Source organism: Muntiacus reevesi, chromosome 8 (assembly GCF_963930625.1).
Source record: "Muntiacus reevesi chromosome 8, mMunRee1.1, whole genome shotgun sequence".
Taxonomy (NCBI): domain Eukaryota; kingdom Metazoa; phylum Chordata; class Mammalia; order Artiodactyla; family Cervidae; genus Muntiacus; species Muntiacus reevesi.
In genome coordinates this window covers 35,236,519-35,263,078 of record NC_089256.1, presented here as the reverse complement: position 1 = coordinate 35,263,078, position 26,560 = coordinate 35,236,519, and the positions used below count along the sequence as shown (strand labels likewise).

At 40.5% G+C, this 26,560-nt stretch overlaps 1 protein-coding gene across 1 annotated transcript in view; it reads right to left on the bottom strand.

Annotated features, from left to right (window-relative positions):
- KCNH8 (potassium voltage-gated channel subfamily H member 8) overlaps positions 1–25,645 on the bottom strand; it is a 445,541-nt gene extending 419,896 nt beyond the window's left edge. The window contains exon 1 of the mRNA XM_065943173.1: positions 25,570–25,645. Coding sequence (XP_065799245.1) covers positions 25,570–25,645 — 76 coding nt within the window. The remainder of the gene's footprint in view (positions 1–25,569) is intronic.
- Between the last annotated feature and the right edge of the window lie 915 nt (positions 25,646–26,560).

The following is a 26,560-nucleotide window of genomic DNA, read 5'->3' as shown; positions in this document are numbered from 1 at the left end:
TCCCTGGCAGTCCAGGCATTAAGACTCTGCACTTCCAACTCAGAGGGCACAGGTTCAATACCTGGTTGTGGAACTAAGATCCCACAAGCCATGTAGCCAAAAAGTTTTATAAATAAATAAATAAACTAAAATCAGGACTTTTTTTTAAAAAGTGGGTTTCCCTAGTGACTCAGACAGTAAAGAATCTGCTGCAATGCATGAAACTCTGGTTCATTCCCTGGGTCAGGAAGATCCCCTGGAGAAGGAAATAGCAACCCACTCCAGTATTCTTGCCTGAAGAATCCATGAACAGAGGAGCCTGCGAATTCCATGGACAAGTCCATGGGTTCGCAAAGAATTGGACACGACTGAACGACTAGCACTTTCACTTAAAAAAAAAAAATACTTTGGCAGTTGAATAGAAAAACACTAAAATTCTAGTTTCATACTGATCAGCTTAAAAGCTTAGTAAATTTTTTTTGTATGTCTATCATGTTTTTGGCATTCTGCAAAGGTTAAAAAAATCAAAAAAGACAAGATCATCTCCAAGGAGTATGCATTCTTGCATGGGAGATAAACATATAAGTAAAAAGGAATAATAATAAAATAATACCAGCTTAAGGGCTACCTCTTTCTCTAAGCTATAGTTCTAAATAAAATGTTTGTTAAGATAATCTAGGTACTAAGAGAAGGAAGGATTTACAGTAGTAGTGCTTTTTCCTTCCCAATCCAGGAAGGAAGTCAAAGTATTCCCGCTACTGCAAAGTGACAAACATTGGGACAAAAGGAAAGACTGCTTCAGGGAGAGACCCCACTGACAGGCAGCAATTATCTAGAAGTCCGAAGCCTCTCCTGCTGGCCCCTGTGTGACCGAGACAGGGAGGGCCCCCTCAGATGAGATGACCCCAGTGCCACACTTCAGTGGAAATGCTGTCAAGTTCCCGAGTGCATTGAAAACGATGATCCTTCACAACTGAATGAGCAGGGAAAACTTCAAGGCTAATCACACACCATCAAGGCAAAATTACCTGTGAGCCATTCTAGATTTCAAAACCCACCTCAGCTCCTCACTTTACAGAGGCTACCCAAAGCAAGTCTCACTCTGGGTTAATGAGATATTTCTCACTTTTCTCTGTAAACTTGGCAATGGAAGCAATCATCACGCTTCCCTGCTCACTTCAAAAAGCATCACAGACACTAATTTAAAAATATACATGCAATCATTCAAGTGAATTTAGTGATCAGAGGAGATCTGTCATTCACAGCAACTTAATCCTGGTTGGCTTATTTATTTATAGATTCAAGTTACCCAATACCTATATGAAAACTGAAGCAGAAATGAAGGAAAGCTATGTATCTTTACTATTTGCATCAACCCTTAACAAATGACAACTTGAAAAATACATAGCAAGGAGGGATCATTAATTTTTCTCTGAATCTCAGTTTTCACCCTTCTAGCCATAAGCAGCCATACAGAAATGAATGAGTAAGAGCAAAATACATGAGATGCATCCCCTAAAGGACCTAATTTAACCTAGAAAACTCTAAGCCAGTGAAAAAGTCTCTCAGCAAGCAAAACAACCCAAGTTTTCTTAAAACTTATGCTTATTTGTAAGATGAACTGAAAAATAGATTATTCATATGATTCATGAAAATATATACAATTTACAAAACCAAATAAATGAGATCAGAACAAGTAAGAGGCTCTGTGGCTAGGAGTAGTATCTGTCCTTAAAATAAATGCCACAAGGACTCATATATTCACCAAAAGAGGCTGAACATTCAACTTTGAGAATTCTGAAGCCAGTTTATGGAAAAAACACAATCCATTTCACAATATTTCCAAAATCTCTTCCCCATCTAATTCTCTGGTATTGAAAGCTGTTGTAAATTCTTTAAGCTTTGAGAAACTATTACACTGTATAAGATATTATATCTTGGCAGCAATTAACAATTAACTGAAGCAACACTAAATTATAAATAGTTGTGTGTGTGAGTGAGTGTACATTGTTCGGACAGAGTTTGGGAACCTGTTAAAGAAAGAAAACAAAGAAATAGGTTAGGAACACAGCAGATGCACTTTACCTCGAACCAGGATGCCTTTCCTTCAAAAGATGTATCTGTGAGATGCCATTTTAAGGATCTCGCAAAAAAGCTGAATAAAATATTAACATAAAGTGATGTAAGGAAAGGACGTCGACTATGATGTAACACATGGATATGAATCTCCTCCATGGATCTTAAATGGAAAGATAGCTAACTACTTCCCAAACTACCCAGGTACTTGTGAAAGATAAAAAAATAATATGCATTTTTTGTAGTAAAGCATTTCTGTATGCTTTTCAACAACATAATATAAAACAAAAAATGGATGTTGAGGTTCTATGACAAAAGAACAAAAGATATGTTTATACAATCTTCCAGTCATAAGGAGAAAATCTATTGATCCCTGCTAGGCTCCATAAGATCAATTTTAGCTGGAGCTACCCATTTACTGGAGGACAAGCACGAGCTCAGTATCTTTGTTATATAACAAGATAATCGGATATATCTATTTTATTTTCCACTTACGTTGACATCCTAAAATATTAGGTGGTGGTGTCCCCACATTACCAAAAGAAGTCAGAGGGCTACTCTCAAGATTTCTAAATGAGGTCAACAAAACTGGTTTTGCACACTCTGAACCCTTCATCCACACTGAGGTTATAAAACGGTGGGGTTGGGAGATTAAGGGTGGTGGTTTCATGAGAAAAAAAAAAAAGGCTTGACTTTTTCATCAAGACCAGGAAACCAGCCTTTACTAACACAGTGTCCTTTGGAAACTTGGGGAAACCAGTCTAAACAGTGAGCACCAGTGAGTGACCAGTAGCTCTGCTGGTGCAGTTAAAAGAGACTGTTGTATTGGCCATGGCCAGCAAAGAGTCTGGAGGTGTTCCCTGTGGATTCCACAAAATCCAGGCCCACAAGAAAACCTGTGTGGAGCTGTCCAACATCCTGTACAAGGGGGACCCCCTTAGAAGAAGCAGAAGGTGTACACTGGATGTCTCAGGGATGAAGAAAGAGTCATAAGCTAAAGATGAACATGGTCCCCCAGATCAAGAAAACAACAGGTGATAAATCTCCTGGGACGTGTGCTGTGTGTGCATTGGAAGAGGTCTTTAAGAACCCAAAAAGTACCCCCAAAGAGAAAAAGCTTCACCATGACCCTAAAGCACATGCCATATTCTGAAGATTTAATACTCAGCTGGTCCAGTCATCAGCCAATCAGAAGAGGGCAGGGACCAACCAGAATGGCTTCTGCCATGTGGCTGGAGCAGTATGTAGCAAGGTGACTTCAGCTTTGCTCCCAAATGCCGACAGTTTACGATAATACTTGTCAGCCAAGAACTTCTCCACCCCGTATCTCTCCTCTCTCCTCCAGGTTCAGCCCTGGAAGAGCCTAGGACAGTCTAACGGATGGCGAAGAGGAAAAAGACTGCCCCACAACAGAGGCCAAACTGGACCACTGCTATGGGAGGGAGCAGGTGTCATTACAGAGGAAGATGGAAATTGCGGCTATTACATTGCACTGCATCTTTGTTAACCTAAGCTAGGTCTTTCCATTGACCGAAAGTGTCACAGAACTTGACCTAGATTTTCCCCAAGCAGAAGGAAAGGATTGACCCCATAAAAGTGGGTTGGAACAGGGGGTGAAGTTGGCTAGGGGAGGTAATTCAGTGAAACAATTGCAGTTATAGGATGTTCAGGTAACAGTTCTAATGTCTTCAAAATTTCTGCCACAAAACTCACTCCCCAAAAGAAAGTTGATGCAAAGCTCAGTGTGCAAAACAGATGATCACAGAGTTGCTTTAGCTGGGAGAAGGGTGGGGAGGGGGACAAAAGAGGACAGGTGAGTACCAGGCCCCTAAAGATGCTGAAGGTCAGGTTAAAAGGCAGATAAGGCTTTGATCTCATAATTACATTTTTAATTCTTTTCTATTTTTATTTGAGAGATGAGAATTCAGCCTCTCCACAAGTTTTCCTGAGGAAACTTGTTAATGAGGCACCTTCTCTAAACACATCAATGAAAGCTGTTACGCTTCATCCTTCATATTTGAAAATAACTGTTAGATGACTGGGTTTGTGCTTAAACACCGAGGCAGCACATACCAGTTTTCTAAGGCTTATACCTTACAGGTCCGTTGACTCCTTGGGAGTGTTTCAGCCTTTTTTCAAAGCATATGTTCAGACAAATCATGTTGAGAGTTGCAACTCAAGAACCCATTCCATACCAGTTACAGATGGAAAAGCTGGAGCTAGAAAACAAATAGCTGGAACACTGCTCAGTAATGAAAAGTAATCAACTACTGATAAATGTGTGTATCAAGTTTATCAGCATGGATGGACCCTCAAGGAAATACGCTAAGTGAAAGAAAGTCAATCTCAAAAAAATATTTATTGAATTCTGATGCTGATACCATGTTCTTGAAATGACAAAATTATAGAAATATGGAGTAGATTAAAGGTTTCTGGGGGTAGGGAGGGAGGTAGCTGTGATGATAAAAAGACTGTACGAGGGATTCTTGTGATAAAATGGTTCGGTATCTTGACTGCTTGACTGTGTGGCTGTTCCACAAATCTACACGTGCAATAAAATTGCACAGAACTAAACACTCACATGCAAATGAGTACATGTAACACTGGTAAAATCTGAATAAGGTAAATGAGTTGTAGTGATATCATAATTAATACTCAATTTCTTCATTTGTAGCATGGGGATAAAATTTCTGCCATGCCTACTTCATTGTTTGTGAAGAATAAAGAAGAGGCACTTGTAACAAGGAAAATTAGGAAGTATTATACAGGTATATCAAGGTACCTAGTAAACTGAAGCATTTGGCCACGAGCTTTCTGGTCATTTACAGCTGACGTCCAGCACCACAGCTGAACTGCTAAAGGAGTTTCATCCCTATCGTACTAACTGTGAGTGGCCTGGTCACGTGTGTCAAACAGCACACACCAATGACTTTGCTACAGAGACACTGTTTCTGTAACAAAGAACTGTTAAGGGCCTAAACTTTCCTTAAGGATTCTAGGTATCTCTTGTTGCCTTCCAGTTCAGTGTAGAATTTAAAAGTATATACCACCACCATCTTCAACTTGACTTCCAAAGAAATCTATTGGTTTTCTTGTCATCCCCTCCCTACTATTGTAGGCTGGTACCATTGTGTCTGCCGTTTGATTACCCCACCAGGTTCCTCTGTTCATGGAATTTTCCAGGCAGGAATACTGGAGTGGGATGCCATTTCCCTCTCCGGAAAGCATTCCAGCATGGGTAATTTAACCAAATTTGGTTCCATGTAACTGGGAAGGTCCTTGAATTCATAAAACTTTTAAATGAGAGGGCAAGGGACTTCCCTGGTGGTCCAGAGGCTAAGACTCGGAGCTCCCAATGCAGGGGCCCAGGTTCAATCCGGGTCAGGGATACAGATCCTGTATGCTGCAACCAAGACTCAGAGCAGTCAAGTCAATAAATTAATACCTTAAAAAAACTTTTAAATAATGAGAAGGGAATTCTTTGTGTTTTGCAGGTTCATTCATTTCACACGCATTTGATGTTCTAACTGTGTCCAAGGACCTGTGCTTAGGAGTAAGAAGTACAGCGTCAACAAGACAGGGAAGATTGCATCGTCCCGTGACTTCCCTTCTGGCCGGAGTAGGTGACCTGTGCAAAACATCACACAGAAGTGTGTTTTTTGTACGTGTAGGTTCTCATTACAGAGAAATTTTGGGCTGGTTAAAAAGTTCGTTTAGGTTTATCCACACCATTACGCAGAGAAATCCGAATGAACTTTTTGGCCAACCCGGTATTTAGAACCTCTCTTTTTGTAACGTTTTCATAAATTGAACAAGTAGCATCACACATTTTCTATTCTATGGCATTCTGTTTAAATTTTGACAGCGTGTGAGGAAATAAAGCCATTTAAAGATACCAGACTGTCATTTTACAAAGAAAATAAACAGGGCTAATCTTTTTTTAAGAACTAACTTTTCATTTTTGAAAGACGAACCACTCCCCCACCACCAAGATAATATTAGCAAAGCAAGTACCATTACTGACTCCAGTCCTCTTTCGGCATATAGTTTTCTGTGCCTGCTCACTGTGGAAGGAGCATTATTCCCACAGCTATGTTTGCCAAATGATTCAGTTTGCCTTTCCCTCCTCCGGGGGATCTTCCCCACTCAGGGATCAAACCCAGGTCTCCCGCATTACAGGCAGATTCTTTACCAGCTGAGCCATGAGAGAAGCCCAAGAATACTGGAGTGGGTAGCCTATCCCTTCTCCAGCGGATCTTCCGGATCCAGGGATTGAACCAGGGTCTCCTGCATTGCAGGCGGATTCTTTTCCAGCTGAGCTATGAGGGAAACCTATTGAGATGTTAGCAGACGTGATAAGAAAAGTCTTTAAGAAGTCTGTTATGGGGCTGGCTTTGTGGTGCCTTTGCCAGGTCCACAGAATCTGACTCAGGCAGAAACGCCTCCGGGTCAGCTTCCCTGAACCGACCAGATGGGGCAGAGCCTGAAGATGCAGATGCCAACCAGCCCAGTCAAGGGCCCAGTGCAGCCCAGCTAAGCCCAGGCTGGATCGTGGATTAGCTGACCTCCCAGCCAGCCCATAACTTGTCAGCTATGTTAACCAATAGACAACTAATAGAGCAGGCAAGTCTGTACTACTGATGAAAAGAACACTGATACGATTTTACTGCCAAACAATTACTCTGCATTGTTAATTTCAATAGCTTCACTGTCAATTTCACTTGTTTCTCAAGTCTCCTCTATTCAATAATTTGGATCAGTACAACTAATAATACGCTAGAAAGGCTGCTCATCAAGAAGTTGTGAGACACAGAATATTGAATAAGTGTGTGTCATTCCTAGTACTACAGCTATAATTCTACCCTTCCCCCTACCACCCAGGAAAGCATTTTAACAGCTTTATTAGAGTACAATTCACATACAATAAACTGCACATATTTAGAACGTACAATCTGCTAAGTTTCAGAGATGTTTGTCCCAAAACACCATCACTACAATCAAGACAAGGATGATATCCATTATCCTTAAAAGCTCCTCATGGAAGTGAAAGTGTTACTGGCTCAGTCATGTCTGCCTCTGCGACCCCATGGGCTGTAGCCCACCAGGCTCCCCTATCCCTGGGATTCTCCAGGCAAGAATACCAGAGTGGGTGCCATTTCCTTCCACAGGGGATCTTCCTGACCCAGGAGTTAAACCCATGTCTTTTAATTATAGGCAGATTCTTTTTTTTTTTTTGGACACTAAGTATAGGCAGATTCTTTACTTTCTGAGCCACCAGGTAAGCCCCCAAAAGCTTCCTTATAATTCCACCCTTCTCCACCCCTCCTCCCACTCCTAAGCAACCACTAACTAGCCAGAAGTATCTTTAAAATGTGACATGGTTCTACAGTTAGCTCTGGATGTGTATCACCCAAGTGATTTCCAACACCAGTGGTCATGACCCCTCACATAAAAAGAACCATTTTTTAAGTCATCCACTAAATGCCATTTGGAGAACATGCTACTTTGTAACTTTCTTAATTGAGTTTCCCAAAGGATATATTCTTAAAAAGCACAAAAAAGGTTCATGTCTCAAAGTGAAGTCAACCATGACCACTAAGATCTTAATCCTAATAAACGGAACGCCTTACAATTTAGCTCCAAGTTTTTGTCGTCTTATTAAACACAAACTGCTATAGTTGAAAGAATATGTATCCGTTCCAACTTTACTATTTATAAAGTGTATGACAATTTATTCAGCCTTTCTGGGTTCTAATTTCCTATCCACAAAGTAGGAATAAAAACATCTACCTTGCAGAATTGCAGCGATTAAATAAACTAATATAAATGAAATGTCAAAAACAGCATTGGATTCATGGTTACTCAGTTCAGTTCAGTTCAGTTCAGTCACTCAGGCATATCTGACTCTTTGCGACCCCATGGACTGCAGCACGCCAGGCCTCCCTGTCCATCACCAACTCCCAGAGATGACTCAAACTCTCATCCATTGAGTCGGTGATGCCATTCAACCATCTCATCCTCTGTTGTCCCCTTCTCCTCCTGCCCTCAATCTTTCCCAGCATCAAGGTCTTTTCAAATGAGTCAGCTCTTTGCATCAGGTGGCCAAAGTACTGGAGTTTCAACTTCAACACCAACGAATATTCAGGACTAATTTCCTTTAGGATGGACTGGTTGGATCCCCTTGCAGCCCAAGGGACTCTCAAGAGTCTTCTCCAACACCACAGTTCAAAAGCATCTATTCTTCAGCGCTCAACTTTCTTTATATTCTAATTCTCACATCCATACATGCCTACTGGATAAACCATAGCTTTGACTAGATGGACCTTTGTTGGCAAAGTGATGTCGATGCTTTTTAATATGCTGTCTAGGTTGGTCATAACTTTCTTTCCAAGGAGTAAGCGTCTTTTAATTTCATGGCTGCAATCACCATCTGCAGTGATTTTGGAGCCCAGAGAAATAAAGTCTCTCACTGTTTCATCTGTTTCCCCATCTATTTGCCATGAAGTGATGGGACCAGATGCCATGATCTTAGTTTTCTGAATGCTGAGCTTTAAGCCAACTTTTTCATTCTCCTCCTTCACTTTTATCAAGAGGCTTTTTAGTTCTTCTTCACTTTCTGCCATAAGGGTAGTGTCATCTGCACATCTGAGGTTATTGATATTTCTCCCAGAAATCTTGATTCCAGCTTGTGCTTCATTAATTGTCAATTCTCCTCTCCTTTTCTTCTTCCAGTGTAAAATTGGAGTAAAGTTGAAAGAAGAATACGGGTTTTTCAGTTAAAGGCTGGGAGAGCCCACCCTCCTATGTGATAGCTTGAGACAAAATCCTGAGGCTCTCTAGGGTCCTCTGCCTCCTTTTCTTTAAAACTGAGACAATAAAAATCTCTAGGAATAATCACAGGCCAAGAGAAACCCAAGTCACTTCCATTCAAGGTATCTGGTATATCAAAATTAAAGAAACAGCTAACAGGGTTATATAAACCCTTGAATTTTTACTTTAGTATTTATATTAACAATTAAAATTGGGAGATAAATTTTTCTTCAACTTCATCAATCTATCACAGAAGATAATCTCAAAGGTAAATTAAAAGTCCAATGCAAAGAAATTTTTACTTGGAGGCCTAAGGCAGGGCAGAAAGTCGCTATTTCAAAGAGCTCTGAAGATCTTGTTATGAGGTGGGCATAACATATGATGACTTAAGGACGCCTTTGAAAGTGAAAATAGGTATCAAAGAATAAAATTATATAATTATTAAAGTATCTATTTTTTATTATTGACTGGTTTTACAATATCAGAACCTATAGCCTTTCATTTTCCCAAAATTATTTTGAAACATAAATTTCTATGAAATGGCATCTATATATTACCATAAAATAAAATAACCTAAACACAATGATTTTTCATTATATTTTCACATATTTATTATATACTTAGCCATATTTGTCTTTTACACTAAGTTGTTGGTATTAATCTAAATATCCCTCTTATATCTATATTATATTATTATTTTAATATTTTTTGTAAAATTTCCTATAATTTTCCTCAATGGTGCATTTTATGCTTAATAAATTTGAAATTTTGGGCATCTTCAATTAACTCTTTGCTATAGACCATAAAAAGTTTTAACTGAAAAAATACTCTGTACTTGCTGAACTACCTTAAAGACCCATGATAAATTCTGCTACACAGAGAATATTTTCAATTCTATTTGTCCTCAATATTTTGCTACACTGAGGAAAATCTCAATTCTACTTTTTATGTTGAGCATCTAAGTATTTCAGTCCAAATCCCTCATTGGTCCTTTCATTACTCAGAGAAATTACCTTCAAAAAAGTTACAATACAATACAAATTTTACAGTACAAAAAATTGTCATAAAAAGGATCTCCATGATTCTTTTCAATGTGTTGTCAAACGCAGGTGCTGTGAAATGACAGACCTTTTTAACTGTGTTCACTTTCAGTACTGACCACTGTGCCCAAGTAAAGGCAGAAGCCAAGTCTTCCAAGCTAAGATATTCCAAATATTCCAAAGGAAAATTCTTACATCTAGCACACAATTTGAGCTCTTACTGTTTCACTTTCCCCCTTTCTTATCTAGTGATACATTTCAATGTATTCCTGTCTTTAAGCTTGGTTTACAATACTTGCTATCTACTAAAATGAAGTTTTTTTATACTCTGCTGATTAAATACTTTGACTAAATATTTTCAAGTGATTTCAAACAAAATGAAAAGAAAAATATAAAAGGCTCATTCAGAAAAGAATAATAATTGCCAGGCACTTAGGCTGTTTACAAAGCATTCATTCAAAGGCTCAGACCGTTTAAAATTCTGGCTGATGATGGCAGTAAAAAGACAAACCAGGTTCTGCCACGCCATATGCTTTCCTGTATTTAATAAATGTCACATAGTGTGACTGCTGTAACGAATTCTTCACATATAAACATATTTGGTAATTCTGAGCATTATAGCCTCTATAATAATTGCTAGAATATACCACTTTTTGGACACAAAAATGTACAACAAAGTTCAAGCACATTTCTTCCTCCTGCATATATTTTTTAATTTGATTTAATTATCTTCACTATGACCCTGCTGCTGCTGCTGCTAAGTCACTTCAGTCGTGTCCGACTCTGTGTGACCCCATGGACCACAGCCCACCAGGCTCCTCCGTCCACGGTATTTTCCAGGCAAGAGTACTGGAGTGGGATGCCGTTGCCTTCTCCCACTATGACCCTACACTCCATCATAATTTACATTTTTCTTGTCACCACAAAACAAGTAAGTTTATTTTTAGTGATTCATTTAACTGAATTTACAGTAACACTTAAAATGATATATGATTTATCTTCTATAAAGTAAACTTGGGAAAGCTTTACTTATATCCATGAATTTGATGTAAAAACTCAAGTATTATTAAAATTAACTGATTTTTCATAGAAAACTTTGACGGTACGAATACTAAGTTCTTCTACTATTGAATCAATACATTAACCCACTGTTGCTTCATTTCTTTCTGTGCACCAGAAAACTCAAATTTAAAACTGAATAAAGTTTTCAACAACAAAATCGAACTACTGACACATGCAAAAAAATTAACTGCAAAAGTATTATGCTAAGTGAAAGAAGCCAGAAGCACCCCGCCCACACCAAAATGCTACACACTATATGGTTTCACATTAACCATATATCCTAGAAAAGGTAAAACCATAAGGAGGGGGAAAAAAAATTTGTTGTCCCTAGAGACTGGAAGTGGGAGGAGGGTAATAACCTTGGTGGGAAGGGGGAGATACTGCTGCATATCTTGAATGTGGTGGTAGTTTTATGACTACAGGTTTTTTGTAAACTTCATTGAATTATACTTAAAAGGGATGATTTTACAGCACGTAATTTTTTTAAATTGATTTATTTATTTTAATTGGAGGCTAACTACTTTACAATATTCTGGTGGTTTTTGCCAAACATCGACATGAATCAGCCACGGCATGAATCAGACACAGCTACATGTGTCCCCCATCCTGAACCCCCCTCCCCACTCTCCCCATCCCATCCCTCAGGGTCATCCCAGTGCACCAGTCCTGAGCACCCTGTCTCATGCATCGAACCTGGACCAGCAAACCACTTCACATAGGATAATACACTCGTTTCAACGCTACCCTCTCAAATCATCCCACCCTCACCTTCTCCCACAGAGTCCAAAAGACTGTTCTTTACATCTGTGTCTCTTTTGCTGTCTCGCATATAGGGACATTGTTACCATCTTTCTAAATTCTATATATATGGCATATAAATTATACCATTATAAACTTCACCAGAAAAAAAAATGAATGAAATTCATTTAGAAGATCAATTCTTTGATTTAAATGAAAAATCACGCTCCAACAGAGAAGAGCAAACCGGACTCCATATTGGGTCTGTTCCTTTTCCTCTAAACCTCTGTGCTCTTGCCCCAGCTTAGTCAAGCTGACTCTGGATATTTGGAAAAGAACATTGCCTAGAGCCTGAAATACACAGAATAACCCATTGTTGAGGCTCTGAAATTTAAAGGTATAACACTTTTCCACATAGAGATTAACAAATTGCAGAACTGAAAACAAAAAATGTCTTGGAGTTTTTTAGGAACATTGTACAGACTTACAAGGACAGCTGCAAGATCAAAGGGATTTTGAACCAAGAAGTTTGCAACAGCCTCCTACCCTTTAAGGATAAAAGAAGGCTGAATGATTCTAACTCAGGTAAGAGGTTCTTTGGGACACTGGTCCACCATCTTCTTGGTTTGCTGTCTTTTCAAATAAAATCAATACTCCTTGCCACAACAACTCCTCTGTCGACTTACTGACCTGTTGCAGCAAGCAGTATGAACCTGAACTCAGCAACAGTGCTACACAGCAACTATGACCAAGGTACTTTCTGTGGGATGAATTGTCATTTGCAGGCATAATTTCCTGACATCAGATACTAGTTTAAAAAATAAAAACATGCTGATGCTTATTCAGCAGATTTGTGGCTCCTGATGTTAATGGAGTCAGTAACACTGCCCCAATATGGGCACCCATGATAGATACAAATGTCAGCACGTTCATGTCCACTGAATCCATGTCTCCTACTGAGCGCACGAGCTTGTGGCCCTGGAGCGTCATGCATGTTGCAAGACACGGTGTTACAGGCAGGTGTTGTGCAATGTGCATGTTGTTCTAGGAAAGGACATGCATACATATTTTTCATCTGGAAAATGTCAGGATAAAAGATCTGTTGCTGGGCATCTTTCAGATTTAAGGAAACATTAAAGTAAGAACTGCATTCAGCACACAGACATCTGAGACGCCACTAGAAAACTGACATGAGCCAAAGCTGCAGAACTAACTGGAGACCTACCAGCCCATCTTCGCCTGTTTTAAAGTGACAGTTAATGATAATATATTAAATTAAGAAAAATCTGGCACCAATATTAAACCCAATGAGACTACATCATAACTGCCACAAATATGGATGTGTGGATCCCCCACCAAAAAGCCAATAATGTACACATACAAAAAATGAATATTACACACATTCTGAAATTCTAAATAAAACAGTAACAAGTAAAATTCTAAGTGAAGTGCTAAATAAAACATTAACAAGTAAAAACTAGCAACACATCCAAGAAATTTTTATTGAAAGAATGCCAGGATAGTTGAAATTATAAAATCTGTCAAAAGAATCTATTAATTGATTCAACAAGAACCACAGAATTACTTGAATAGATGATGAAAAAATTGATTAAACTGCTTGATAAAATAAGAACACATAACAAAACCTCTTAATAATAAAATATTTCTCAAACTAAAAACCAGAAAAATTCTTATTAGAAAAACACTAAAATAATTCCCATTAAAGTCAGGAACAAGAAAGATGTTCTTTATCATCACCATTTTTTTAGTACTTATAATACTAGCTAAAGCAACTAGACAACAGAAAAATTAAAGGGACAAAAGTAACAGCTTTGAACTTTGGGAATAAGAAAGCAAACTTTTTATTATCTGACAGCAATATTATTTCTTACCTGAAAACCTCAAAAACCCAAGTGCAAAATTATTACAAAGAATAATAGAAACTCAGCAAGCTGACTGGTTAGAAAAATTTAAAAAAATATAAGAATCAATAGCCTTCAAATAAATAAACATGACTGAATTAGAAACACTAAACAGTGGAAGAATCAATTTTATATAGCAGTTACAAAGATAAAATTACTAGGGATCAAATAAACCAGAAATACACAAGACCTTTATTGAGAATCCCCAAAAAAGATGTGAAAGATAAAAATACACAGCAAATTTTTGGATATGAATTTTCAACATTATAGAAATGTCATTTTCCTACAGGAGATTCCATTAAAAATACCAGGAGGGGTTTTTCCGACTAGATAATCTGATTCTTAAGTTCCTGTGGGCTTCCAAATAAGTATGATCAGCCAAGTAACATTCTGGAGGGGAAACAGAATAGAATGAAACTTTTAACACACATCATAAATCTTCTATAATTAAAACTGTGAAACTACACATTAAGAAGAAGATAGATGAATGTAATAAGTCAAAAATGGAATTACACAGACAAATGTAGAATATGATAATCTAGACATTTCAAATCAGCATGGAAAAGATGAATTATGGAAGAATATTGTTAGAAAAATGGATACGGATCTAGAAAGGAAGAATCTGATCCCTACATTGTACTCAATAGATCAAATTATACAATGTATTGAGTAGAAAAAAATGAATATACAAAATGAAACTATGGTAGAACACATATATATAGGATATATCTTTTTAATAATTTCAGAAGAGAAAACATCTCTTTAAGTATGGCACAGAACACAGAAATCCTAAAAGGAAAATCGATTGATTCATTTACATAAAAATGCTAAAATCCACCAAAACTGGAGGGAACATACACAATTTACGTCACTAATAAAGTGCTCACTATGTAAAGAGCTCACAAATGTCAAAAAGGGAATGAAACAATGTAATTAATAAAGGGTAATGAATATGAACAAACAAATATGATCAGGAAAGGAAATTTAAATGGAACTCAAATATATTAAATAATGCTCCGCTTCCCTTACAGTAAATACATGTACATTAAAAATGATAATAGGAAGCCACTTTTCATCGATTCATTCAAAAGCAATTCAAGCGATGGAGTGAAAGAATGAATATGCTGAAATGCTAGGCAAATAGCTATTATTATTATCTCTTAATTAACCATATAACTTTTATTCAAACCAAAAGTTACAATACAACACAAAAGCTGCAGTCCCAAGACATTCACTCTTCTCCACAATTCATGAAATCAAAGTAGAAACAGCTTTCTGGGCTGAGGTTAAAATAGGCTCCATTTACTCTTCCACATCATTCTTTCCACTGAAGCAATGGCCAGAATGCCACACTTAAGGACAAGTTCCTTTCTGTCAAAGTGAATATTTGACATTTTGATAACATCTGAACTTCTTACAAAGATCATTTCTTCTAGACAATCAGATAAAACATTGAAAGTTGGATAAGTGTTCTGGTCTTGGTTCCCTCTAGTTTAATGACTAAGAAAGTAAGAAGAGTAAGGAACTCTGTTGGACTGAGAAATACAGAAAGGAAATCTGTCCCAAAGACTTATCAGAACAAAAAAGAAGCCAAAAAAAAAGTGTGCTTTAGATGAGATCTGCAAGTTAGAAAGCTAGGTGCCCTGACTTCTTCCTGTAAAGGAAAGTGAGTTGCTCAGTCACGTCCAACTCTGCGATGCCATGGACTGTAGCCCTCCAGGCTCCTCTGTCCACGGGATTCTCCAGGCAAGAATACTGGAGTGGGCTGTCAATCCCTTCTCCAGGGGCTCTTCCCCACCCAGGGATCAAAGCCGGGTCTCCTGCATTGCAGGCAGATTCTTCACCAACTGAGCTACTAGGGAAGCCCTCTTCCTGTAAGTTCATTATAAAGAAAAGGTAAATGATTGCTGCTAAAAGCGCCCAACACTGGAGAATATATTTCTCCCAATAAAAGTAGACTCAAAATAAGTAGAAGAATTTCCTGTGTAAGACATTAACAGTGTAAAAAAAAAAAAAAAGTCACTATAACAGCCATAAGAATTAGAATATCTTCTATAGAAAGATTAGCCTGACAACAAAAACATCACAGAAAGTTCTAAAGTTAGTAAATTCTAAGAACCAAAATCTCAAAGAAGACGGGTTTACTTTTTCTTTTAAAAAAACAGACAGTAGATTTTCTTGATGAGCAAAACTGCTTTGCACGTGAGTGCGCTTAGTAGTTCCAGATACGAGTCTTAAGTGCCAATCGAAAAACATTCCTTAAATGACAAGTACTTAAACCATAATATATCAAAAGGGAAAACAGTATATGAACCAGAAAAGGCTAAAATCTTTAAAGCAGAAATCCCTTTTTGGAAGAGTCAGAAACTAGCAATGCTATCACAGATTGTCCCAGCCTGTTTATACTTACTATTAAAAAACCACATTTTAGAGGCAGTGTGATATAGTAGAAAAATCACAGGCTATAGTAGAAAAATCACAAGCTACTGTGATAACGTGGGGAAAATTCTGAGCTTGAGTCCTGTCATCTGGTACAGAAACGCGCTGAAGTGCCTGCCTCCTTGCTGAGCAGGGCTGAGTGGGAACAGATAAAGCACCAGCAAGGCACACAGCATGGGTGCAGACAGGCCCCAAATGGTAGTCACTGCTATCCTCAGAGTTTCATAAGAGAAATTAGTACTTCACCAATGTGAACATGAAGGGCTAGAAGCCAGTCTAGAATTATGTTTCAAAACTACATTTACACATAGAGCACCAGTTATCACTGAAAGGAATTCAAGACGGTCAGTATACAAACCTGGTCTTTCAGAAATATGAATTCTTTTACCCAAAGAACCATTTATTGAGCACAGACTTTCTTCCCAGCGTAAGCCCCAGCGAGGAAGCAACACATGAGTGGTGACCCAGCCAGAGCCGGGGGAAGCTGGTGGCTGGGTGCTGAGGCCTGAAGCAGGTCATCACGGCGCACAGCGGGGCTGGGTAAGGCACGGCCTGGGCAAGGCCCCGGCGGCCAGGGGAAAGGCTGCCTGACTCTCCGCTGCCTCAGGGCGGGTGCCGGGCGGAGGCCCACAGGGTTCCGGGCGAGGGCGTCTGCAGCCTGAGGAGGCGCGCGCTGGACAGGAGTCTGCAGGGTGACCTTGGGGTCAGACGCCTCTGCGGGCTCTTGACCCCTCCAAGAGGTGGTCGGGAACTGGCGGTCACAGGCTTAAATGATGCCACTGCTTTTACAGAAACCACTCTGGGGACAATGCGGACTGAAGGGGGAACACGTGGGTCAGTTAAGGCTGTCGTTGTGCCCAGGAGGAACCGGATCCAAACTAAAGCGGAAGCAGCGATGGGGTGACAAGGCGCCAAATCAGGGCGTTTCCACGCGAAACCTCAAAGACTGACGGCCCGTGAGATGGACGGGCCGCCCAGGCGGGCTCAGACCTCCAGCCCGAAAAAAGGGGCGCCAGAGAACAAACAGGTCTCATGGGCTAGAAAAGATAATCCGTTCACTGGGGGGTCATGTGAATTTTGAAGGAATTAAGGGAGATAGTTGTGTTAACAGCTAAAAAGGAAAGCAAAATTAATTTTCCAGGGAATTTATAAGCCAAGAACCACATTTGACTGTTTAAATCACTGAGAAAACTCTTTACTTGCTGCAGTTGTTAAGTATGAACTATGCCACAGATGAAGTTGAAACCTCATCGTTTTTGTTTGTAGGCACGCTAAACCAAAATGGATTTAAAAACTTAGAGTTTAGACTGGATCAGCAAATAGGCATTGCCTGGGTGAAACTACTGTCTCTGAAGAAGTGGCAATTCTGTACCTTTGAGGGTTGGCATTTCTCCAGTTGCTTCACGGGGACTAGAACACCCTCAATTACTTTTCTAGCACACCCTCAATTATTTTTCTTCTTCACAGGTGTAGTCCTACAGTACAACCCAGGGGTGAGCAGCCCTGGGGGAGAAAGGCACTCAGCTATGTAGTCAGAAATCAATCTTTCCCTTTCCTAAGGAAAGCTGGCTTCATGGGCAAAGCAGATATTCATAAACAAATGAAGAACACACAATTTCACTGCATAATAGGGGACCCCTGCTCAAGTGTAAAGGCTTTATTAGGACACAGTAAGAAGAAGGCTCTTAGGGGTTTGGTTTACACACTTGGACAGCCTATAAGAATTAATTAAAAGCATCGAGACATAAGAGCCAGATAAACCCACACAAACACACACACACTCAATAAAATAGTTATCTTGCTTTTTCAAAGGCAAGACCAGGTCAATGTAGCTCTTTCCCACTGAAGCCCACAAGCTTGAGACTCTCGGCTTTGTTCAGAGAGCCCAGGCTAAAATTCAGACACTAAGTATTGTAAACCTTAATGGGTAGAAGCTGAAAAAAACTGCAAAACTCTCGTGGAAGCTGAGAGTAATCTCTAGTTGGAAAGAACGAACGCTTTCGGAGGGAAGCAAGGAAGGGCAGTATAAGGGTAGGGATTAAGATGGTACAAATCTTCAGGTAGAAAATAAGCTACAACATGGAAAATACAGCCAATGTTTTATAATAACTATAACTGGAATATGACCTTTACAGTTTGTGAATCACTATATTGTACACCTGTAACATATAATATTGTATACCAGCTACACTTCAATTTAAAAAAGAAAAAAAGGAGTATCTTCAGTTTCCTAGGCTCAGTGACAAGTGCTACACAAGTTGGCAAAGTAAATGGAAGATTATTTTTTGCCCTTATCATATATGAGCCAACCATTCCCACCCGGAAGTCATTTACTGTGTGATGCCCCCTGGAGAAGCTATTCCTCCCTCATCCCAATGTGCAGTCCTTTGCCTACACTTTCTGAACACTCGTACCCCTTTCCAACGTGACGGTGGTAATCTGTACATACATTTATTGTCCTCTTTTATAGACAAGCCTGATTTACCCCAAAGATCCTAGCATAATGGCTCGGCATAGAGTCAGCATGGATTAAATATCCTTGAAGAAATGCTTGACATACTGAGTAAAGTAAAGACGTCCTAAGAGAGAACGCGCCCTCCCAGAAGAGCATCGTGTCTGGTCTACAGGCATCACCAAATACCAGAGCCTAGGGAAAATACACTGGGGGTGTAACTTCCATTCTTAACATGTTTACCTATTCATGTTCTTCTATATGATGATGTCAAAACGAAATTATCTGGTACTTTTAAAGGTCACGTAGCAAAATTTTTCTTATTATTAGTATATCTCACTCATTCAAAGAAGTGCATTTCTGGTTAGCTAAGTCATGTCCGACTCACTTGCAACCCTATGGATGTAGCCCACCAGGCTTCACTGTCCATGGGATTTCCCAAGCAAGAACACCAGAATGGGTTGCCATGCCCTCTTCCAGGGGATCCTGCTAAGCCAGGGATCGAACCTACATCTCCTGTATTTGCAGGCTGATTCTTTACCACTGAGCCACAGGGAAGTCGTAAATCCAAATTCTTATAAATCAAACACTTTGTTCATTGCAGAATAATTTTGAGAACCTACATGATAAGTCTTTTGCAGGATAAAGAATTCATCTCTCAAGTTAAAAGAGTGAAAATAAATAATTCCCTCCTTCCTCATCCCTCTTCTCAATTTGTTCTTCCCTCTCCCTCTTTCTTTCTTCTTTTCTATTTGATAGTAAACTTGGGATAAAGCTTACGTAAATAAAATTATTTAATTTAACACAGTCAACCTCAATACAAGAGTGCACAATGTGGAGTTTCTTAAAATTTGAAACATGGTTAGAGGCATAAGAAAGAGATGGAAAACATACTGTTTCAAAACAGTCCACATGCTGGCCCAGTTACAGAAGTGGTTCTGAAGGTAAATAACGTGGAAACAGCTTGGTCAATTTAGGGTACAAGGACTCGTCTTGAATCCTAGATGAATGCCACATCTGTGGACTGGTTCACCCTCCAGTACCCAGACCAACAGACCCCATGGAAGCTTCCTTATCTGGAAAGAGTGCACACACTGTCAAAAGACTGGGATTAACATTCTGAAAATATCCTTATGTCTCCCACATTTTTCCTAGATCCGAGAATGAAGAATCTGATAACACAGCTGACTAAACGCGTCCTCGGCTGGGCTGACTCATACATCATCACCAAATATAAAGAAACACCCTCCACCAGAGAGTTGGGCCATATATTCACCAAGGATTCAGATGAGAGTTTATGTGCATACAGAATCACAGAGACTGTGCTCAGTAAACCTGCTTTGCAGAAAGACAGATGTGAAAATGTTAGGCTTTGTGTGATGGTACAGCAAGGGGACAGCGCTATTAGCAGACTGAATTCTGAGCCAGCTCACGAGATTTTCAACCCCTTGTATAAGACCTCATCTAACCCCTTTCTCTTGCATTTGGATAGGTTCTGTGATTTCAGAAGGGATTTTACAGATGTAATTAAGATCCCTAATCAGTTGACTGTGAGTACATCAAAAGGGAGACTATTCTGGGTGGACCTGAGGGAGGTGAGCTCCTAAAAGAAAGGCATCCTTGCTTTTTTTTTTTTTTAATTTTTGTTTTAGTATAGTTGATTTACAATGTGTTAGCTTCTGCAGTGAAGTGGCTCAGTTATATAGAAACACATATCTACTCTTTTTTAGATTCTTCTCCCATATTGGTCATTACAGAGTATTGAGTAGAGTCCCCTGTTCTGTACAGTAAATCCTTATTCATTATCTATTTTATATATAGTAGTGTGTACATGTCAGTCCCTAATCTCCAATTTATCCCTCTCCCCCTTCCCCACTGGGCCTCCCTGGTAGCTCAGCTGGTAAAGAATCCACCTGCAATGCAGGAGACCCTCGTCCCCTAGAGGAGGAAGTGGCAACCCACTCCGGTCTTCTGCCTGGAGAATTCCATGGACAGAGGAGCCTGGCGGGCTAACCACGGGGTCACAAAGAGTCAGACATGGCTGAGTGACTTTCACTTTCACTTTTCACCCTTCCCCCTTGGTAATGATAATTTTATTTTCTACATCAGTGAGTCTATTTCTGTTTTGTAAATAAGTTCATTTATATCCTTTTTTAGGTCCCACATATAAGACAAATATATGAGGGTTGTCCTTTTCTGACTTACTTCACTCAGTATGATGATTTCTAGGTCCACCCATGTTGCTGCTAACAGCATTATTTAGTTCTTTTCTATGGCTGAGTTATGTTCCATTGTGAAGCAGTAAGCCGCTCTGGTGTGACAGGGCCTGGGGAGGGATTTTGTACCAGGAGCCCAGAGGAAGCCAGCTACTGAAAAAAGTCCCCAGCTGAAGACCGGCAGGAAAACAGAGGGCTCAGTCCTAAAACCCCAAGGAACTAAATTCCTCCAACAACCATGTGAGCTTGAAGGAGGGCCTCAAGCCTCAGCTGATGACTTGGTTGCCACCTTGTGGTCCTTAGAAACCCCGAGCATAGGGCCCAGCTAGCCCCTGCCTGGATGCCTGACCTTAAGGAAATGTGAGCAGGTAAGTCACTGAGTGTGTGGTGATTCATGGCACAGAAATAGAACGCTAACGGGAACTATCACTCCTAACATAAAGCATGGGAATAACAGCGACTACCCGTGGCATGTAAAAAACACAGACGAGTCTTTATAAACTGCCGTTTGTGGGGAGACATCCATAAGTGCTAGGTATTTCTCTCAAGGTTTCCATGGAACGGCCTCTTACGTTCAGACCCACACACGATGGAGCTCACTCTTTATTGGCTAAATGCCTTTGATGATATTTTCCACACTGCGGCCCAGAAAAGACTCAGGAAGCCCCCAATGCCCCCTTTTTCACTGTGTTCCCTTCCTGCAGCACTGGGCACCTTCTCTCTGTGCTTCTAATATCATGAGATCTACATACTCTGAAGAAACTATAAAGACAAAAAGAAAAGCCATTAAGAATTGCTTTTGTACAGGAAGCATTCCAATGTAACAAATGTCGTTGGACAACTTGGAGCAGGAATACATAAAACATATGCAAATACGAATGAGTGTCTAAACCAGCATTATTTCTGAATACTTTGACTGGAATCTCCTTGACAGAGTCCACTTGGCTACAAACTTCCTTTAGAGCTTCGACCTTGTTTCACTAACCCCAAAGGGGAAAAAAGTGTTCTGGTCAAATTTTGATGTGACTGGAAAATATAGGCTAATGCATCACTTTGTTTGAAAATGGACAGTTTTCTCTGAAAGTTTCATATACTCAAAAAAAATGTTATTTATCTCAAATGGTACCCTGTGGCAAATATTTGTCACACTGAAAAACTATTTTTTAAAATATGCACTTATGTGTTCTGTTATTATACCTTCCCTTTGTCCAGATTAATATTCATGTACTTAAAGCAATTGTCTACTCTGAAAATAATTTTTAACTACATTAAAAGTGTAAAAATAAACTATATGCAGGTCATAACATTAAAATTGTGGGTATGTATGCATGTGTGTGTGTTTAACTGTTTCAAATGAGAAGTATGGCTATATGCTGAGTTGAAGAAATTCATTGGAGTTACTTTTTCCCCCTAAATGGGGTACACGTATTCAATATTTGCAAAGTTCTTAGTTTTTCTAAGTCTCATTTACATTCAATTTTCCAGGAGAACATATTTCAAGAGTAAATATATGCTAGGGTAGTTTTATATGAAAAGATTTATATTTTCCAGTAGTTGTTAAAAATTATATTGGATATGAGGAAAAACTTTCAGTTAATGGTCCACTACTGTCTTTCAGTCCTGACAAAGAGGTCACTTCTTATAATAAAAAGAAAAAATAGCCTATTATGCCAAACAATAAAGTGTCTCTGGTGGTGGTTTAGCCGCTCAGCCTTGTCCGACTCTTTGCAACCCCATGGAGTGTAGCCCACCAGGCTCTTCTGTCCATGGAATTTTCCAGGCAAGAATACTGGAGTGAGTTGTCATTTCTATCTCCAGGGGATCTTCCCGATCGAGGGATCAAACTCAGGTCTCCTGCATCGCAGTTGGTTTCTTGTATTGCAGGTGGATTCTTTATTGACTGAGCCACCAGGGAAACCCAGGGAAAGTATCACTAGGTGATAAAAAGCATTATTAACTTCTTTTATGTTGTTCTGTGATAATACATCAACTGATAAATTATAGATTATGCTTTAGGCTTTTATTGTCATATATTTAATTTTTCCTGGGAGAAATTTTAGGTGTTTCAAGATTTATTATTTTCCACTACAGTATTAAGTCAATAAAGATAATAATAATACTGCATGGTGGTTAACTAAGGGTTATTGTTTGCTAGGGTTATTGTTTGGTCTCTTATTTTTTCAATGATATTGCCCAAAATAAAACAGAGTAAGAAGTTAACATGACTATAAAATATACCTAACAAATAAGGCAGAAAATGTACCAAGTAAACACACTACATTTTGAGTACAGTAGCATTACTCTTTCTCCAGTATAATTTTTATTTGGGCAAGTGGTAATTTTGAAAATTTAAAAGTTGCAAGTAGTTTTATCTTTCCCAAGGAAATAAATGACTGCTCATAAAAAGTCAAGAGAGAGAAGGATGATCATAGGAAAATAGTTTCAGGGATAGTAATTATACTTAATAAAATTATGTCAATATATCAAAAAATAGAAAAAGATAAACTAAATATTTAGCTGGCAAAATGGTTTGCCATGATGCTAGATACAGCAAAATGTGTGGCTAAATTTTGCTTAAAGTATATTTTTAAGTTTCAGATTATTCAGGTCTTCTTGTAATTCAAAGGAAGTGCAAATGAGAAGATAGAATCCTCATTCCTCGAGTGGGGTTTGTTGGGATGAGGGGTATCATTATAGGCTGTGCTCCACTGACTTTAAGATTGATTTCATACCAAGTGGTCCCCTCCAGGAATTCCACAGACCCTTGGAGCACAGACCAAGCATGCTCTCCCTCTATAGTTTTACTTCTGCTATTATTCTAAATGCTGGTTATGTGATGATGGTCTTCCCCAACAAGGATTTAAAACTTCTAACCTTCTATTTTATTCACATGAATGTATGGTCAATATAAAAAAAGAGCTATTCACTAGCACACCATTCTTTCTCTTACATGTCCTCTGTTTTATCAAATGTTATAGTGAAAGAGGCAGAGGTGTTCTTACAGTTGATCCAAAGCCTCCTCTCATTAGCAACTGATACCTAAATATAGCCCTTCTGAAATTCCCAGGGCTATGCTGGGAACACACTGCATTCCATTCAACTTTAATGACAATGAAATAAGCAACCACCATTTCCCAATTAGTTCATTTTCAATAGATGCATTTGTAATCAATATCAAAAGTCTTAGGGGTTTAAATTTTCAATTTCAAGAATAACATCCCCTAGAAACTAATCAGTTCCTAATGTAATAAATCATAGTAACCACAATCATGCATGAAGACAGCAGTGGTGATGTTGTGTAGAGGTTGGGTGGTGGGTATGATGGCATTGGCAAGGGTTTGAAAGCCTAATGATGGTATTTTCTCTTATTATCATCTGACTAAGACAATAGCATTGCTCTTCACTCAGACCACCTGACACATCTAGAACATAACGGGAGGGAAAGGCTAAAGATAAAGATTAAAACCACCGGAAAGAATGTTCACAACAACCACCCCAAGTAGGCTGGATGTCAAAAATAAAAACTGAACAAAATCCAGAAAATATTTCATTTCTCCCTCACATAAACTTTCCTAACTATTCCTGAAGCGCATAAGTCCAGGATTTACTTCCCACCGTAGTAAGACGGTGTATCCAGACTACTGGAGTGAAAATAGTTACATGTGTGCTCCCACACCAACTCCGAGAAATATGCCATCATCCTAAAAAGTGATACCGGACTCAGGACAAACCTTTGGAACAAATGAGTTTCTACCAGTCTTGTGTATAGGCAGAAAGGCAAACACAACACGCAGAAGCAACACAAGCTAGGAGGACGGTGTGGGTATTCATAGTTAAAGCTTTTGCTGCGACCGAAAGCATAAGACTGCTCACTGCAAGGAAAACCAACCGCCCCTGGAGGAGGAGGGCTTGAGAAGCCCGGAAGTAATGGGGACCTGACCGTGGTCCTGAAAGAGAACCATTCGCAGACGTGATCAAGTCTCCAAGAATCCACATGGCATATCTTTGCTTTTAAACTGAAGCTTAAACAAGCTAAACGTCCAGTGATTTTCGCCCTCAAAATATATATGTATATGTTGAAACTTTCTCTTATGATAGATCAGCCTTTAGAATGCCCAGCATCTCTTTCCACAACAGTCTCTCCTGGAGTGCTAGGGTACTTTCAGATCGAAAGGTATTTTATTCTACCTGAGAAGCAGGAATCGATATTCTAACCACTTCACAACGCTTAGAATTCTACAGGAAGCTTACACTTGGCGATCTTGATTCTAGTTGCATTTCTTAAACTCAGATGGGATCATGCCTATCCAAAAGACTTCTCGGAATGAAGTTCCACAGAGAAAGAACACTCCAAAGTCTCCCTATAATTTGTTGTGTTAGTCGCTCTCAGCCGTATCCGATTCTTTGCGACCCCATGGGCTGTAGCCCACCAGGCTCTTCGGTCTATGGAGCCTTGAAACTCTAGACAGATTGGCAATTCACCAATATGGATAATTTTCATCTTCACCCCATAAAATTAATAAAAAACGATTCTTTAAAGAGGCATTACGGGTCCCACAGTGAACACAGATGTAGGTCTTTCTTCAGATTCTTTTCCAGCCTTTACAAACCCAAGAATCAAGGGGGCCAAATACACCGAAATGTTAACACTACACTGAAAAAAAAAAAATTCTCCCCACAAAAGACACCTCCGCAGGAAGCGAAGGAAACACTCTGCCCTGGTGCAAAATGGACAGTGGGAACGAAAATAATTTATATGAGAAAAGATCGCTTAAAAAAAAATACATATATATATATATATATATATATGCAACTCATCCAAGTGCAAGACTTACGTGTTCCGTCAAAACGGGTGGCGATGGTGTCCAAGAAGGTGTTCTGGGGCGCCAGCAATCCCTTCATAACCGGCATCTTTCCAGCGCGGTGTGAAATTCTCCATCAAAGTTTGTGCAGAAGGATGGCTCGGGAGGAAAGTGCCAAGAAGCAGAGTGGGGAGCGCAGGGCCGGTCGGGAGGGGCCAGCGCCGGCGAGGGGCCGCTCGGAGCGGCGGGAGGACGCGAGGGCGGGGGCGCGGCTCTGGCGGGGGCAGCCCCGGGGCGCCCGCCCGGCCCGGCCCGCAGCGCCCAGCCCGCCCGGCGAGGCCGCCTGGCCCGCCCTCCACCCCCACGGCCGCGGGCGCCCCCGTACCCCCGCCGCGCGCCCCTCCCCGCCGGGCGCCGCGCCCTGACCGCCGGCGCGGGGGTCGCGAGGGCGGCGCTCGGGGCTGCGCGAGGCTCGGGGCGCGGGGAGACGCGAGCGAGCGCCGCTCCCGGCCCCGGGAGCCGGGGAACAAAGACCCCTTTGTTCCGCGCCGGCCCTTTCCCGGGGAGCCCGGAGTCCCGTGGGTGTGGTGTCGGCGAAGGGGAGGAGACAGGTCGGGCAGGTACCCGGCCGCCCGCGCCCCGGGGCCGGCCCCTCCCGGCGCCCCCGCCGCGCCCCGCGCCCGCGCCCCCGGGGGCGGCCCGAGGGGGTCGCGCAGCCCCCTCCCCAGGCCCGTGGGTCTCTCAACCGGGACACAGGCGCCGCCCGGGTCTCCGCACCTTCCCATCCCCGGCCCCGAAACGGAGCCTTCAGCCCCTCGCCCCCGGAGGACCACTGGTCCCCCCAGGCCCTGCTAAGCTAGAGGAACGAAATGATATAATAGCTTTTTATGTGGACGGTGAACGGGGTCCCACTCTGTGGGGAAAGGGGAACGAAACCTTTCTAGAAAAGTTTGCTGTTGCTATTGATTTGAAAATCGCCACGTAAGTAAACACCCGGGAGGCTGCCCAGTGAGAACACCAAGGG